The sequence below is a fragment of the Brachycentrus maculatus genome, unplaced genomic scaffold (genome assembly GCF_059751285.1).
Source record: "Brachycentrus maculatus isolate JH-2025_06_01 unplaced genomic scaffold, ASM5975128v1 h1tg000452l, whole genome shotgun sequence".
In the NCBI taxonomy this organism is placed as follows: Eukaryota; Metazoa; Arthropoda; class Insecta; order Trichoptera; family Brachycentridae; genus Brachycentrus; species Brachycentrus maculatus.
This window is the reverse complement of record NW_028281199.1, coordinates 1,164,867-1,180,211: the sequence shown is the minus strand read 5'-3', so window position 1 is coordinate 1,180,211 and position 15,345 is coordinate 1,164,867. Positions and strand designations below refer to the sequence as shown.

Here is a 15,345-nt window from a genome sequence, read left to right as displayed (position 1 = left end):
TGACAACAATGTGTTAAGGTAGGCCTTAAAATTTTTGTATAATTGGCACAAATTTTTCTAGTTTTGTTTGTTTGTTGTAAAATTGTGGATCCACATTGTTAATAACAGAGAAACAAAAGGAATATTTTTTTTGTATTGAATAGAGGCTAAGTTAAAGTTATCAACACAAGTTAAAACGTAAACGTTAGCCCCAAAATCATGTTGGAATATAATTTTTTATTATCCAGTAATAAATTTGATAGTTATTTAATAAAATCTATAATAATAATAAACCATATCCGCTCCCTAGGTGGAGCATATGGAGTCCACAAACTGTCTCCAGGCTTTTCTGTCGGCTGCCAGCTCCCTTGCATCCTCCCAAGTCAGATCCGCGTCCCGAAGTTCTGACGAGAACTGCCGACGAATTGTCAGCAGTGGTCGTCCTGGGCGGCGCGAACCTGATGCCTTGTAAAAGAGGCAAGCTTGATTAAGGCTCTCAGGAGGCATGCGGAGTACATGGCCAAGCCAGCTGAATCGCCTTTTCTTGACGACAGTTGTGACCAAGATTTGCTGCGTCCTATAAAATCTATAAAAGTCTTTTTTTAAATATTGAGGGTTTTTTCCTAAATATACCCAATACGAAAACTATAGCCTCTGAATTTGTCAATTATCTTTATACTATTAGTTACTATGTGTATGGCAGATATTGTGGAGGGGGTGAAATAAAATAGTAAATCATCTGAATAATGTTATTTATTAATAATCATACACAAGTTAGAGTACAGCCCAGTTAATACATTCCTTAAAATATGGTTATAGACTCGCTATTTATTGAAGTATGTATTAAAGTAATTTTAAAAAATGTGTATTTAAAAGTCGAATATGTATGGAACGTGGAAAACACGGGCGTGGCGGAATGCTTAACCGGGATCTACTCGGGACTCCACCTTCTACACGCCACCTTCTGTAGCGGCGGTGCCTTCCTCCAACAAAGGCGTTCAAACAAACACCTTTATGGCTACCTTAAAACAAAATGTGTATGCTAATAATCATATTGATCAACCACCATTCCGAGACACCTACATTGGGAGCAGTACATCACTACAGCCTCACCGGCTGTACTTAACCCAGAACGCCGGCTGTACATTATCGGGAGAGTAGGTACCTTGTTTCCATTATATTCTCGATAACCATAAAATATTTATACATTTAGAAAAACTTATTCGTAGAATTGGTGGGGACGCTACTGTCGCCATTTTTATCATGTAAAATTTTACACAAATTCCAAATAAGAAGTCAGTTCCATTTTTGTCCGTTCTACGGATAAGTTTGTCGGTGTGTATTGATTCGTTTCCATTCTCGGCAGGCTTGTGGCAAAGTTTACGGCTAGTGAACAATAATACCAAAATACTGATTTCTTTAAAATCCCAAATCAAAATCTGTGTCTTTTTTTTGTTTTACAAGTTTTGAACATTGATCATTTTTGTTAACATATTTTCCTGGTGACATTAAAGTGTTTCAAACACTTGTACCAATAATAGATATTTTATTTAAGATTAAATTAAAATGTTGCAATTTCAAACACTGGGCTTAATAAGTTTATACTGCATCTAGTTTATTATTACAAAAGGAAGCAATAAATAAATATAACAGATCCCCATAGCTCTTTTGCTTTTTAATTCTAATAAAAAAAGTCCATAGATACATACTCAAAATCCAGTGTGTAAAAGACGTAACAGTAAAAATTCATTAAAAAAAAACTTAAATGCAATTAGATCATTTCAACATTTAAAGAGGGGAATCGGCTCATACTTTCAGACAGTCCTGGGTTAAATGCTCCCGAAATAAGGGTTCTGCGGTGTGATGAGGTTAAAAAGTCATCAACTGCAAGGCTGAAATGAGGTTCCAACTTCACTTATTATAGCGTTACTTGATTAAACATCTCTTTACATCAATCGGGGCGACATGCGCCCGTCTCTGCAAAGAATAATCTTAGAAAAGCATCTTCTAATCGTTAAGTGTATAAAAGATGGCCTCCTTATCGAGTTTCTCTACAATTACCTTATTTAGTTAACTCCGTGTAAACACTTCCATCTACTCCTCGAGACTTGCCTGACAAAAGCCTTAACTTACCAACACCGGATCCGTAGCATCCGATGTTGCCTTTAACAATAATAAAATAGATACAAAAACAATACAATGTATCTTCAATGATCTAAAGCTGAAGATAGTTCATAATACAAGTGGCGGCCTCGCTGTCTTGTTCACATTGTTCCTATTCCAACTCATTTACAGTCCGTTCCAATCCTTATTCACACACTTTGTTCCCCAAATACAAACGAATGCGGTATCTACAAAGTGTGATATGCTTGCGAGTTGTGGAGGAGTCGGAGTGGATGGGAAGCGGTGTCACCTCGTGCATCCTGCAGGGAGTCCTGTGGAGGTGTGGTCACACCGGAAGCGAGTCACATTGCACGCCGCCCGCGCGGTTCTTCTCAGAGTCCCGCGGGCGCTATTTAATATCTATCTAAATTTGAAGGCGCTTCGAGATGCTTTATTAAAATAAGGGAGCGTGAGATATAAAATAAAACATCGCAACAGTAAATAAAATGATTTTCCTACTTAAGAATACGAATTAGTCGTATCTCATCACTCGCATTAAGTAGTATTTAACGGAGGGATAAATCCGCTGATAAAAACGCCTCAGTGTTCTAAGCATTCGTGTCTTCGTACATATAAATAAATCAAATTTATGAAGTATGCAATTTATTAATGAAATACTATGGAAATATTTATAATTTGATAAGCCTCCCTCGTAAAATTTGCACGAGTAGAATAGTATTTTTGTATGAATCTATCGTATATACAAGGAAACTTGCGCAACACACGGCGAGGGAGGCCGCGCTCGGGAATATACTGGGGACCGCCGCGGCGGCCAGTAAATGCAATATAAAGTGGTCTCTCCCTAGACACTGGCTCAGTGGGTGGCGTATCACATGCGTCTCGAGATATGGCGGCTCCGCTCCCGCCGCCTACAGGAAGTAGTCGGGGGTTCTTCTGGTCACGTGCGGCTCTCCGCGGCGCGGGGCCGGGTCGAACTGGAGGCTGCAAGCAGAGGGGGGGGTTATTACCTGTTAACTAACAGGCCAATACTCGCAACGAGCCAGCACAGTGCAACCATACTCACAATGAGTACTTGAGCGCGTCGTCCAGCTCCATGATGGCGGCCTGGTTGCCGCAGCGGTAGCAGTAGTTGGGCGCGCTGAAGATGGTGACCACGTTGCGGTCGTGGCACCAGTTGTAGCCCTCCATGACCAGCTGGTGGGCGCGCGACACGAGCGTGAGCCCGTTGCTGTGGTTGAAGGTCTCGGAGATGTCGTGGCCGAAGGTGTAGCCGGCGCCGCGCGGCGAGATGCCCCAGCCGCCGCGGTCGTCGGGGTCGGACCACAGCAGGTCGCACATAGGCCCCTCGTGCGGCACCTCCTGCAGGCGGTCCAGCGCGCGGATGTGGTCCAGCGTGTCGATGGAGGGCGACAGCCCGCCGTGCAGACAGAAGATCTGCCCGTCCACCAGCGCCGTGAGCGGCAGGTAGTCAAACAGGTCCGTGAAGAACTTCCACACGTTGGCGTTGCCGTACTTGCGCAGGCACTCGTCGTAGAACCCGTACACCTGCGTGATCTGCCGGGACTCGTGGTTGCCCCGCAGGATGGTTATTCTCTCCCGGTAGCGCACCTTGAGGGCCACCAGCAGCGTGACCGTCTCCACGCTGTAGTAGCCCCTGTCCACGTAGTCTCCCATGAAGAGGTAGTTGGTGTCGGGGGAGCGCCCGCCGATGCGGAACAGCTCCATGAGGTCGTGGAACTGCCCGTGGACATCCCCGCACACCGTCACTGGACATTTTACTTCTTGAACATTCGATTCTTTAGTTAGAATCTCCTTGGCCTGCAAATGCAAAAATAAACATATTTCACATAACTTCACGCTTAGGCAATGGCAAAAATATAAGTACATATTACTTAATGATATGTTTTTTAAACATATTAACACGTTGTCGTCGGGACACGGCATTTGCCGTTTTTCGCGGACTGTCGGTCAACTGCGGGACACGGCAAATGCCGTTTTTGTCGACTGTCGGTTATCGGCGGGAAACGGCAATATATAGGTTTGTTATCAGCGTGAAATAAAACGCGTTGAAGGGTAATCTGCTACTTGGGTGCTAGGCGATAGTCTGTTGACGTTATTTGAGATGTCTTGTCCAGATTGGCTAGTGTGTCGCTTGTAAAGGCATCCCCAGAAATCTAGAGTTTTTATGCGATCTCAATCTCAAGTTTAGTTTGAGCCATTTCACGTATTGGACTATTTTTCATACCGCTCACACTGTTTTGTTTACTGTTTGGTGTGTTATTATTTGAATATATTAGCATTGTATAGGGAATGATACCTCGGAGGGGAAGACTATTTTTTATAGTTTACAATGTTTCTAAAATTGTGAAATACGGAATACTTAACCGGATCCACGCGGCTCGCATAACCGTTTGTGTTTTTACAAGACATGCCCCATACGCGGCTGACATAAGCGTTTGTGTTTTCACTTTGCTCCAAGTTTCGAACCTCAGTTCAACTTGGAGGGATTTTTTCATGGTGTGGAACTTTGGATAAAATAGTACGTCAATTCTCGGCCTTATGACATCTGTTGAAATATCTGACTAATAATTTGTAACATCACAAGGATAAATAAAACAACAGATCCCTGATTTTTCTTGCGGTCGGTAATTAGTCCGCGCCATAATCATGCCCTATATCTGTCTCACTCTCGACGCTACGCATCGCCAGTGGGTAAGAGTGACACACGATGCGTGCTTTGATTTGTTTATGTTACGATCTAATTTGTTTATATTACGATATATTTCAAGAATAATGTGACACACGTGTATTATAGAGTACCAAAAAGGCACAATGAATCCCATTGAACGTTTTTGTTTAGGAAAATAAATCGTTTCTTAACTAAATACATGATAAAAGTAATCATTTAAAAAACGGCGAAATACCGCCGCGCACGGGCGTCTCTTAGGAACAAAGTTAACGCGTTTAAAAGGTTAATTAAAAATTATGATTATAATTTATTTTTGATGATCAAATGTCATATATGATTTCTTTGAAAATTTCAATCGAAAATATTATTTGGTTTAGAAATTGTGTCAATTTTAAGAAAGCGATATATTTTTGCGCCAATCGCGAGAAACACCCGCTATAGGCTAGAGTCTATTGTTTGAAGCGCCCGACTACAATGTGTTAATATATAATGAAACAGACAAATATATATTAGAGTATTGACAAGTAAATACATTTTATCTTATTGCTATATCATGCAAAGATTTTGATCAAGGATTTTGCACACTGACCTTAATATTAGTAGTCCATTTAATGATAGTGTACATATATTAATGTTTTTATTGGGGGAAAGTCTTTCGACCGATTTTATCAATTTATTTTGTATAAACAGATTTTATAATGAGAAATTGTTATTTATAAATTTCTAAATCTTTGTAGATTATAATATTAAATTAAATTGTTAATATTAAAATTAATAATAATATAACCCTTATCCGCACCCCAATGGTGCATAGGGCACTGTGTCATATAAACGCAGTGTTATCTTGATCGTTTACACATGAAGGAAAGGTGATCGGCCCTCCGCTTCAGGTACCAGTCCATGGTAATATTGAATAAATATTACAGTGAAAAAATCACTTATATTTATTTTACCCCCCTTGGGAATCGAACCCGGGACCTCCAGAACGGTAGCCGAGCCTGACCATTACACTACGGAGGCGGACAAATTAATAGTTAAATTAATTAATAATTTATTCATTTTGACATCCCGACATGGATGAAGAGGAATACGGTATTTAGTATAAGAGGAATACGGTATGAAGAGGAATACGGTAGAGGAAGTCTGGGTATTTACAGGGCTTATGATATGTCAAAGGCAAGTTAAGAGATCACTTTACACATGTGTGACATTCACCATTCTAGTCATGATTGACAAGCGCACTACCTTAATTTTTACACTAATTAAACTCATATATCATCAATCTCATGACACTTCACGATTGAGTTCACAACAGCCATCTATGGATGGATTAAGAAGGCTTTTATTCAGCAGAGACCCTTTTATTTAGATGTATTCAAGATCCTATGTGAATAAAATAACTGGTCAAATTATAAACTGTATAAAAAAATCATGGCGATTGAGGCGTCTTCTGGTATGTAAAATAACCCGGTTAGAATCTTGACTAGTCGATTTTAAAAAGGATTTTTTTTTTACAATCAGCCAATTTTCAACTATAAACTTATGAGCGATATATAGTCGATACTATATAGTCGCTTATGAGCCATCTCCTTTTTTCATCACAATTACACGGAATTGCATTTATAAATAAACAGATGTGCAATAAAATATCACTTAGCCAACAACCCGATAATTGCTTTCTTATTCATACACAACAATTCCGTACAAATATGATATGAAGTTCAGGGAACGTTGTTGAACTTTAAATATTAAATTATTGACTATCGTCAATTAGACCAGTGGTTCTTGTGTCGAAGGTACCGAACCCCACCAGTTTCAAATGCGCGTTCACCGAACCCTTAATTGTAAAAGCGATATTACTATATTGATATATACCTTTCAAATAATAAACTAGGTCTATTGGATAAATGAATACATCGTTCTTTGTATAATTTTTCATAATATTTTATATATTCCTTTCAAATAATAAACTAGATCTATTGGATAAATGAATAACATTTTGAGTGTGTCCAAATACTTGTTCACAAAATCTGGATTATCTCCAATTACAGGAGTTATTTTAATTTTTTTTTTTTTTTTTTTTTTAAATTGGTTCATATATAAAGAATTTCCAAGAAATTGAGTAGTGTGGTTGTCAATAATGGGTAGAATTGGTGAATGTTACACGTGTGTAAAGTGATCACTTAAACCAGCCGATGACGGTCGTCAGCCCCGTAAATGCCCAGACTTCCATATTCTTCTTCATCTTTGATGAGATGTCAAAAAATAATATGATAAATGAATACATGGTTTTCTTTTTTTTTTAATAGATTTATATTATCCACTGACACGTCGTGATGGAATTGCATTTTAATATATTATTAGATTAAAACCAATATTTTTAGCTTTTCCACTTTATTTTTATTTGACCAGCGACCGGGTTTCGTCGTTACCGACATCATCAGACTGGTGATGTCTGATGATGTCGGTAACGACGAAAACCGGTCGCTGGTCAAATAAAAATAAAGTGGAAAAGCTAAAAATATTGGTTTTAATCTAATAATATATTAGAATACATCGTTCTTTGGATAATTTTTCATAATATTTTATATATTCCTTTCAAATAATCAAACATCTTTAAAGGATTAATCCTTTCAAACATCTGTTGGATAAATGAATATATTATACGTCGTATCTTTTTTCATAATATCGTACAGTAAGTCGGGTGTGTGTTTTGACCTCCGCCGAACCCGGGAGGCTGACTCACCGAACCCCTGGGGTTCCATCGAACCCAGGTTAAGAACCACTGAATCAGACTATTGTTCCTATGCAGAATAAACCATCTCAATTTTTTTCATATTACATTCCAACGAGTCCCCCTTTCCATGAGGCTACTAAATAAAAAATAATCAAAGAGATAACCTTATCAACATACGAATATATCTACCATTTAATATTTCAATTCGTGACTCAATAAAATATATAAACAATTCATAATACAAAGATTGCTTTCTTTATGAGATAGGTTGATTAGACCAGTGTTCTGCAAACTTTTTCTATTCAAGGTACACCTACCAAATTAAGGAATTGCAGAGGTGCATATTTACCATATTATGTTAACATATTATGTTTAATGCGAAATGTGAGCCTATTTAACTGAGCACAGGCAGTAAAAATTTGGAGCAATTGTGTTATTTTGACGAAACTAGGCTTTTTCCGCGGCACACCAACTAATCACTACGGTACACCAGTGTGCGGTACGGTACACCACACACTTTGCGGAACAATGGTTTAGACTATCATAACGTCAGAGCAACCTACGATTCATACATCATATCGCTCACCCCTTTCAAGAACGTCATAAATCAAAAATTGTCAATTTTCAGTTGTGCATGTTTTCGGAATGCCCAGAAAATGTACTATATCCCAGCAAGAGGCATATTTTTAACTTAATATTTACCAGCTACAACACAGAAAATGTTGTTTTTGCATTTTGAAGAAAAGGTATTGTTAATTTTTTTTTTTAATATCCTAAATATTTTTCAAATGGAGAAAAAACCTTCAGGTTTTACCTAAAAAGATCTGTTGCACAGTAAAAAGTTCAATAAGTGGCTTGATATTTATTTTTAATACATTGTGTTATGTTTTTAAGCGTTAAAAACGTTTTCCTGAAAAATAAAGTTTTTTGATTTATGACGTTCTTGAAAGGAGTGAGCGATGAGTAATCCACTTGCAAACCACGTTATGTTAAAAAAAAAAGTTTTTCAGCCAATGGTGGCAATTGGTAGAAGATTTAAAATATAAACATATATTTTTTTATTGAACATGGTTACAAGTTAAGTTTTTTACAATTTCAATTAATTTTCTAAACATTTCTAACAATCTTAAAATTAAGAACGCAGTTCTCTCCAAAAAAGAGACTGAGCTCTTGTGTTTGAAGAGGCACACTTGTTATTACAATTTGCAATTTATCTATAATCTATGTATGACATAATCTGGGAAAATGAATTATATTAGGACTGTAATGTTGTTGAAAAATCAATGCTGTTGCAAAACTCGTTATGCCAACCGACAGGACACTTTAAAAAATCTCCAAGTTACTGTAAACATACTAAGTTGAGTAGTGATTCATGCAAAATTGTGGAAATCGAGGGTCAAAAACGTACTAGAGTTACCTGGATCTTGGCACTCTAAATTTAATGCCTCTAAAACAATTTTTTTTTAAAGAACAATTTTTTTTAAACCCTTATCCGCACCCCAATGGTGCATAGGGCACTGCAGTATATAAACGCAGTGTTACCTTGATCGTTAACACATGAAGAAAAAGTGATCAGCCTTCAGCTTCAGGTACCAGTCCAGGATAATATTAAATAAAATTAGAGTGAAAATATCACTTATATTTATTTGACCCCCCCTGGGAATCGAACCCGGGACCTCCAAAATGGTAGCCGAGCGTGCAGACCAATAAACTACGGAGGCGGACAATTAAAATAAAATTAAAATACTGTAGAAGAAACTGATAGTGAAGAGCCTTAAATGTATGAAGGACATAGTATTAAAATTGTAATTTCTTAAGAGTAGATAGGATAAAAGTTTAAATATGAAACTGTTTCAAAACTGCCTATGTTGATTGAATACAGTTGTATTGTATTGCAGTTGCAAAACTATCTGTTTAAAGCACTTCTGCAAAACTGTCTATGCTTGATATTAAAATGCAAATTAAATGATAATTAATAAACATTGATTTCGTTTCTTAATATAAATGAATTTGATGTGATCCTAGACTCAAGTAATACGCAAATAAATGCGCCTTCATGTCTTAAACATTTTCATCAGTTTCCTCAACTAATTGCTTTTGACATAGCGTGATTTGCAATTGGACTACTCGTATATGTACAGCATGTCGCTCACTCCTTTCAAGAACGTCATAAATCAAAAAACTTGATTTTTCAGGAGAACGTTTTTAAAGTTTAAAAATATAACACAATATATTAAAAATAAATATCAAGCCACCTTTTGAACTTTGTATTGTGCAACAGATTTTTTTAGGTAAAACCTGACAGTTTTTTCTCCATTTGAAAAATATTTAGTATGTTAAAAAAAATAATTAAACAATACATTTTCTTCAAAATACAAAAACAACACTTTCTGCCCTATAGCGGGTAAATATTAAATTATAAATATGCCTCTTTTGCTGGGATATGGTACATTTTGTAGGCATTCCGAAAACATACACAACTGAAAATTAACAATTTTTTATTTATGACGTTCTTGAAAGGAGTGAGCGATGTGCGGGAATAGGGTTAAAACAAAAAGTTTTTTTTTAAATCACTAAATTGGCACTGTTATGAAAATATTAAGGAAGAAATCTTATCACAAAGTGTGAATTGATTACCCGTCTTTGCCTCACTCACTTTAACCAATGTCCAATCAATCTAGTTGATGAGCCAATACAAGATTTTCCTCTGACAGAATCAATTGTCTCTAGAGACCGACTTTGCACAGACATGAGTAATACGTCACATAATACTGACCAGTTAATTCACATCAGCACTTGATCATTTTTGCACATTGTATTTTTGTTTGCAAAATCTTGTGATCATATACCGCTCATTTGGTGCAACAGTGCGTAATTACACTATTAGAAATATTACAGGAGATGCCTATTCAGATGTTGTAGCGACAGAAATGGCGCCAATAAGTGGCTTGATATTTATTTTTAATACATTTTATTATATCCTTAAACTTTAAAAATTATCTCCTGAAAAATCAAGTTTTTCAATATATGACGTTGTTGAAAGGAGTGAGCGATATGAGAACAATTATACATATATTTATTTACCATTCCGGGAGTAATGCCATATATGTATGAAAAGCACCAACCTTCACCAGATGAGTTCTAGTGTAAACAGTAGCCTATAATAGTTTGTGTGTGTGTGTGCGTGTGTGGTTTGTGGGTTCATTTTATCAAAAAAAAAACAATTATTTCACTGGAAGTAATCCATACCCAAATTAGAGATCAAATTCAATAACAATCGAGTCAAAATGCCAAGATAAGACAAGCAAAGGAATATTTTAATGAGTAAATTATTATCAGTGTTAACGAATTGTGCAAACCTTTGCACAGTGTTAGTCACTCACACAACTAAACATGAATCATTCCGGCTGATCAAATACGATAATAATAATTTCAAAGCGTTCGATTTCGTCCTCCGAATTAGATATTTCAAATCCAGTAGTAAACTAGTAGACCGTATTGCCCAGTGTTTATAATCATACAAACAAATTTATGTTTATTTATAGACGGTATAGATAATTAATGGGGTGAGCAAATCATTGCCAGACTCGTGTGTTGATATACGTAGCCGCGAGGGTATTTTGTGGCAATTTATTAAAAAAAAAACATCCATCAAATCCAATAATGAATGTCCTTGTGACCTCTGAGATTTCAATGTCATTCTAATATAAAGATTTTCTTCTCAATATTATTAATATTTAAACCTTTGATTTGAAATTTTAAAATTTACTTTGTTTTTACATTTTTAGTCCGCCTCCGTAGTGTAATGGTCAGCACGTTGGGCTACCGTTCTGGAGATCCCGGGTTCGATTCCCAGGGGGATCAAATAAATATAAGTGATTTTTTCACTTTAATATTTATATAATATTACCCTGGACTGGTATCTGAAGCGGAGGGCTGATCACCTTTCCTTCATGTGTTAACAATCAAAATAACACTGCGTTTATATGGTGCAGTGCCCTGTGCACCATTGGGTGCGGATAACGGTTTGAAGCATTTTCAGTTTTATATTTTTATACAAAAATGTTATTAATATTAATATATAACCTCTCACCGAGATTTTTATGTCTACCGGTTTCGAGACGTACCTGTCTTTTTGTCAGGACAATCACTACAACAGTGTGCAAACAATACTACCCGTCACTACCATAGCACTATTACACACTAACAACTACACTATGAAGTGCTATGGTGGTATACAATACTACCTGTCACCACATACCACTATTCACTATTCATTGTGAAGTTGTTAGTGTGTAATAGTGCTATGGTAGTGACGGGTAGTATTGTTTGCATGCTGTTGTAGTGATTGTCCTGACGAAGAGACGGGGTACATCTCGAAACCGGTAGACAAAAAATCTCAGAGAGTGGTTCTATACTAATATTACTAACGAAATAAAATCAATAAATAAAATCAATAACGAAATAATTAGAAAATATTAGTATAGTATAGAAAAAAATATAAAAGTAATAAAGATTTTCATTTACAATACACAGATTACAATCCTTCTCACTTTTTCACATTTTGATACTGTTTGTGACTTGTTTTTCACGTGGGTCAATATAGAAAATAAGTATTTTCCCTCCTGAATATCGAGTTACCCCAAATGGTACCTTAAGCAGAAGATTAACGACCTTGTCCTCCTACAGTTTACAATCAAAATAGTGCTACACCAAACTGAGATAGTGCCGTCTATACCAGTAAATACAAATTAAGGTGATGTAAAATATAATTTATATTTGAAGCACTAACTTTGATTTTTCATTTATTCGAAACCGGTAGACTTTATAATTAAGTTATAGTAAAATATTTATAGTGATTTTAAAACAACGTTACATTCTAATTATATGATATAAAATAAATACAGCCAACCCGGGTAAGTTTGAACATTTGTTATCTTCGATTTGCTATTGCAATGGTTTAAACCGAGGACTTTTTTCCATGTACCGCGGTGGAACGGCGTTCTGGCACCATTTTTTCAGGGATACATATATATTTTTTTAATTTTCAAAATCAGTCAGACGAAACAAATGTCAAAATGTTAAAATATGGTTTTGTAATAAATATTCAAATGATATTTTAATATACAACATTATGAGTGTGTCCAAATACTTGTTCAAAATACTTGTTTGACACACTCAAAATGTTGTAAATAAATTATCTGGTCAAATTATAAGCTTAAATAATAAAAATGAAAATGGTATTTTCTGGCGTTTCTCATGTGTGTGATTATAATCCAGGATTCGGACCTCACATACTAATATAAGAGTTTCTGCTTAATAAAAAAGCTTCTTTACATCTCACCAATAGATGTCTCTAGTGAAGTTCTAGTGATTCATGAACAAGGTTTCTAAATTGGTTCATATATATAGAACTTCCAAGAATTTGAGTAGTGTGGTTGTCAATAATGGGTAGAATTGGTGAATGTTACACGTGTGTAAAGTGATCACTTAAACCAGCCTATGACGGTCGTCAGCCCCGTAAATGCCCAGACTTCCATATTCTTCTTCATCTTTGATGAGATGTCAAAATTAATATTTTAATATATTTTTTTTAGTAAAAAGCTTGATATGAAGTGAACCAGAATATTTTTTATTTAAAAAATAAGCAGCCCTGGTTTAAACTATATTCAAATACTTGTTTGCAAATGCCCAAGTTAGGGCTTTAGGTGTAAATTTTGTAAGTGCTACATCAAATACATATTTTAGTTTCGTTCCTTTAAGAAATCATCACATTGATTACCCCATGAGCTAGCATTAAACACCATTGAGTGTATTAAAAAAATAGGCATAATATCTTTGAAAATGTTTTTTTCCTTTTGCAACAGCATAGTTGTAATGATCGAGATCACAAACACTTTTTTTGAGGTTGTATTTTTAAGAAAATGGAGCCATATAAATTGTCCAAAATAAGTATATTACTAATGCATTCAAATAATGTATATCAAGTTACTAAATTTATCAATTGTATCATTAATAGAACCTATATAAATTCATACCAAATATAAAACAAAATATTGATTTTGGTCAATTGTTTTTGATAAAAAGATGATTATCTTAATGTTTTGTCCGCCTCCGTAGTGTAATGGTCAGCACGCTCGGCTACCGTTCTGGAGGTCCCGGGTTCGATTCCCAAGGGGGGTAAAATAAATATTAGTGATTTTTTCACTGTAATATTTATTCAATATTACCCTGGACTGGTACCTGAAGCGGAAGGCTGATCACCTTTCCTTCATGTGTCCTTTCAACTATCAAGATAACACTGCGTTTATATGACGCAGTGCCCTATGCACCATTGGGGTGCAGATAAGGGTTTTATTATTTTTTATTATCATCATCATAATTCTTTCTTAGGATTGACAATGATAAGATGATTTGTAGTATTCTTAGTTATAAATTAATAAAATAAAAACTTACATACTCATTTTTGAGTAGGTTAATGTGAATGTTAGTGTTAAACGTGTAAATGTGAGTTTTAAGTTACACACTGGAAATACTGGAGAAGTAAGATCACTGTAGCATGTCTCTACCGGACAGTAAATAGAATAAAGATGTCATTTGTGCATACTTAATACATTTATGTACAACCACTAAAAACTGGTTTTGTCACAGAATCACTGAGAAAACTTTATTTGACACAAGCAATAAATTAACATTTTACTTAGCAAATTACTCGGAAATATCTTGCCATTCGGTTCACATGATCAAAAAGTATCATAAACAATATTATCACAAAATGGAAACCGATAAAACAATGTTTTTGAATTTATAAATTACGCCGATATGATCATCGCAGATAATTTTCAAAATAGATTATTTTGCACTGTAGCGAATTAACATTTTTTTCAAAAATCAAGCGCGGACCTAATAGATAAATATTTAGACACTTCTGAACAGGGGTGTGGTGGGTGAAAATGCATTTCGTTGTGGAAAATATAGGCCGAATTAAACAAACGATAAAAAGAAATACCGCGATCAGAAGCCCCGGCTGTCAAAACGCCAAACCCCACGATTCATCACACTATACGCCTAACACTAGCAGGAAATGGCAATGAATACGAGGTGACAATCAATCTAATCGGAAAAAGATGATTCACGCACAAGGCAAAAGATTCACTTAAAAACACGGATTTAAATCAAAAGTAAACACATATTTATATCAACACTGTAAATAACACTTAAATATGATGGAATAAAACCAAACCGAGTAATTACCTTGTCGCATAACAATTTTACTTGGGTTTCTGTCAGTTGCTTGCAATCGTTTAACTGCTCAATCCATTGCTCCAATTCCTTCAGTGAAGCTTTTTCCTCCATATTGTGTGTCTAAATAATTAACGTACGAGACGTTAATTATGAATAAGGGGGGTCTTATACTTTTACACTACAAAAAACCATGCGAACTAAGCAATACAGACTACCCGCAGCGAGTTTTAGCCCACAGCTCTTACAAAATGGCGCAAATCCTACGTGACGTCATGCATGCTCTGGCGATCGCAGCATACTCTAGCGATATATTTTGAAACATCAAAAAAGTAAAAATTATGAATTTTAAAACGATATCCAAAGAAAGTAATATTTGAAAATTGTATTTGAATGTACTTATTTATTACAAGAAGCTACACCGTTTATCCTATTCCAAATATTTATTTATTTATTTTAAACTATTTCAAACAAGAAAACTATTTTAAAAACCCATAACACGGAAAAAGCCAGAAAAGCGTTTTATTTTATCTATGAATTAAGGAAAATCGAGTGTATATTGCCAGTATTAATG

At 35.6% G+C, this 15,345-nt stretch overlaps 1 protein-coding gene across 1 annotated transcript; it reads right to left on the bottom strand.

Moving 5' to 3' along the window:
* Positions 1-714: 714 nt before the first annotated feature.
* Positions 715-15,017, bottom strand: LOC148302448 (serine/threonine-protein phosphatase 2A catalytic subunit beta isoform). The gene is made up of 3 exons (XM_088271595.1): positions 14,784-15,017; positions 3,167-3,921; positions 715-3,084 (listed from the first exon to the last, which is right to left on the bottom strand). The coding sequence occupies exons 1-3, from the start codon at positions 14,883-14,885 to the stop codon at positions 3,012-3,014; spliced, it is 930 nt and encodes a 309-aa protein (XP_088127721.1). The 5' UTR covers positions 14,886-15,017; the 3' UTR covers positions 715-3,011.
* Positions 15,018-15,345: the final 328 nt, after the last annotated feature.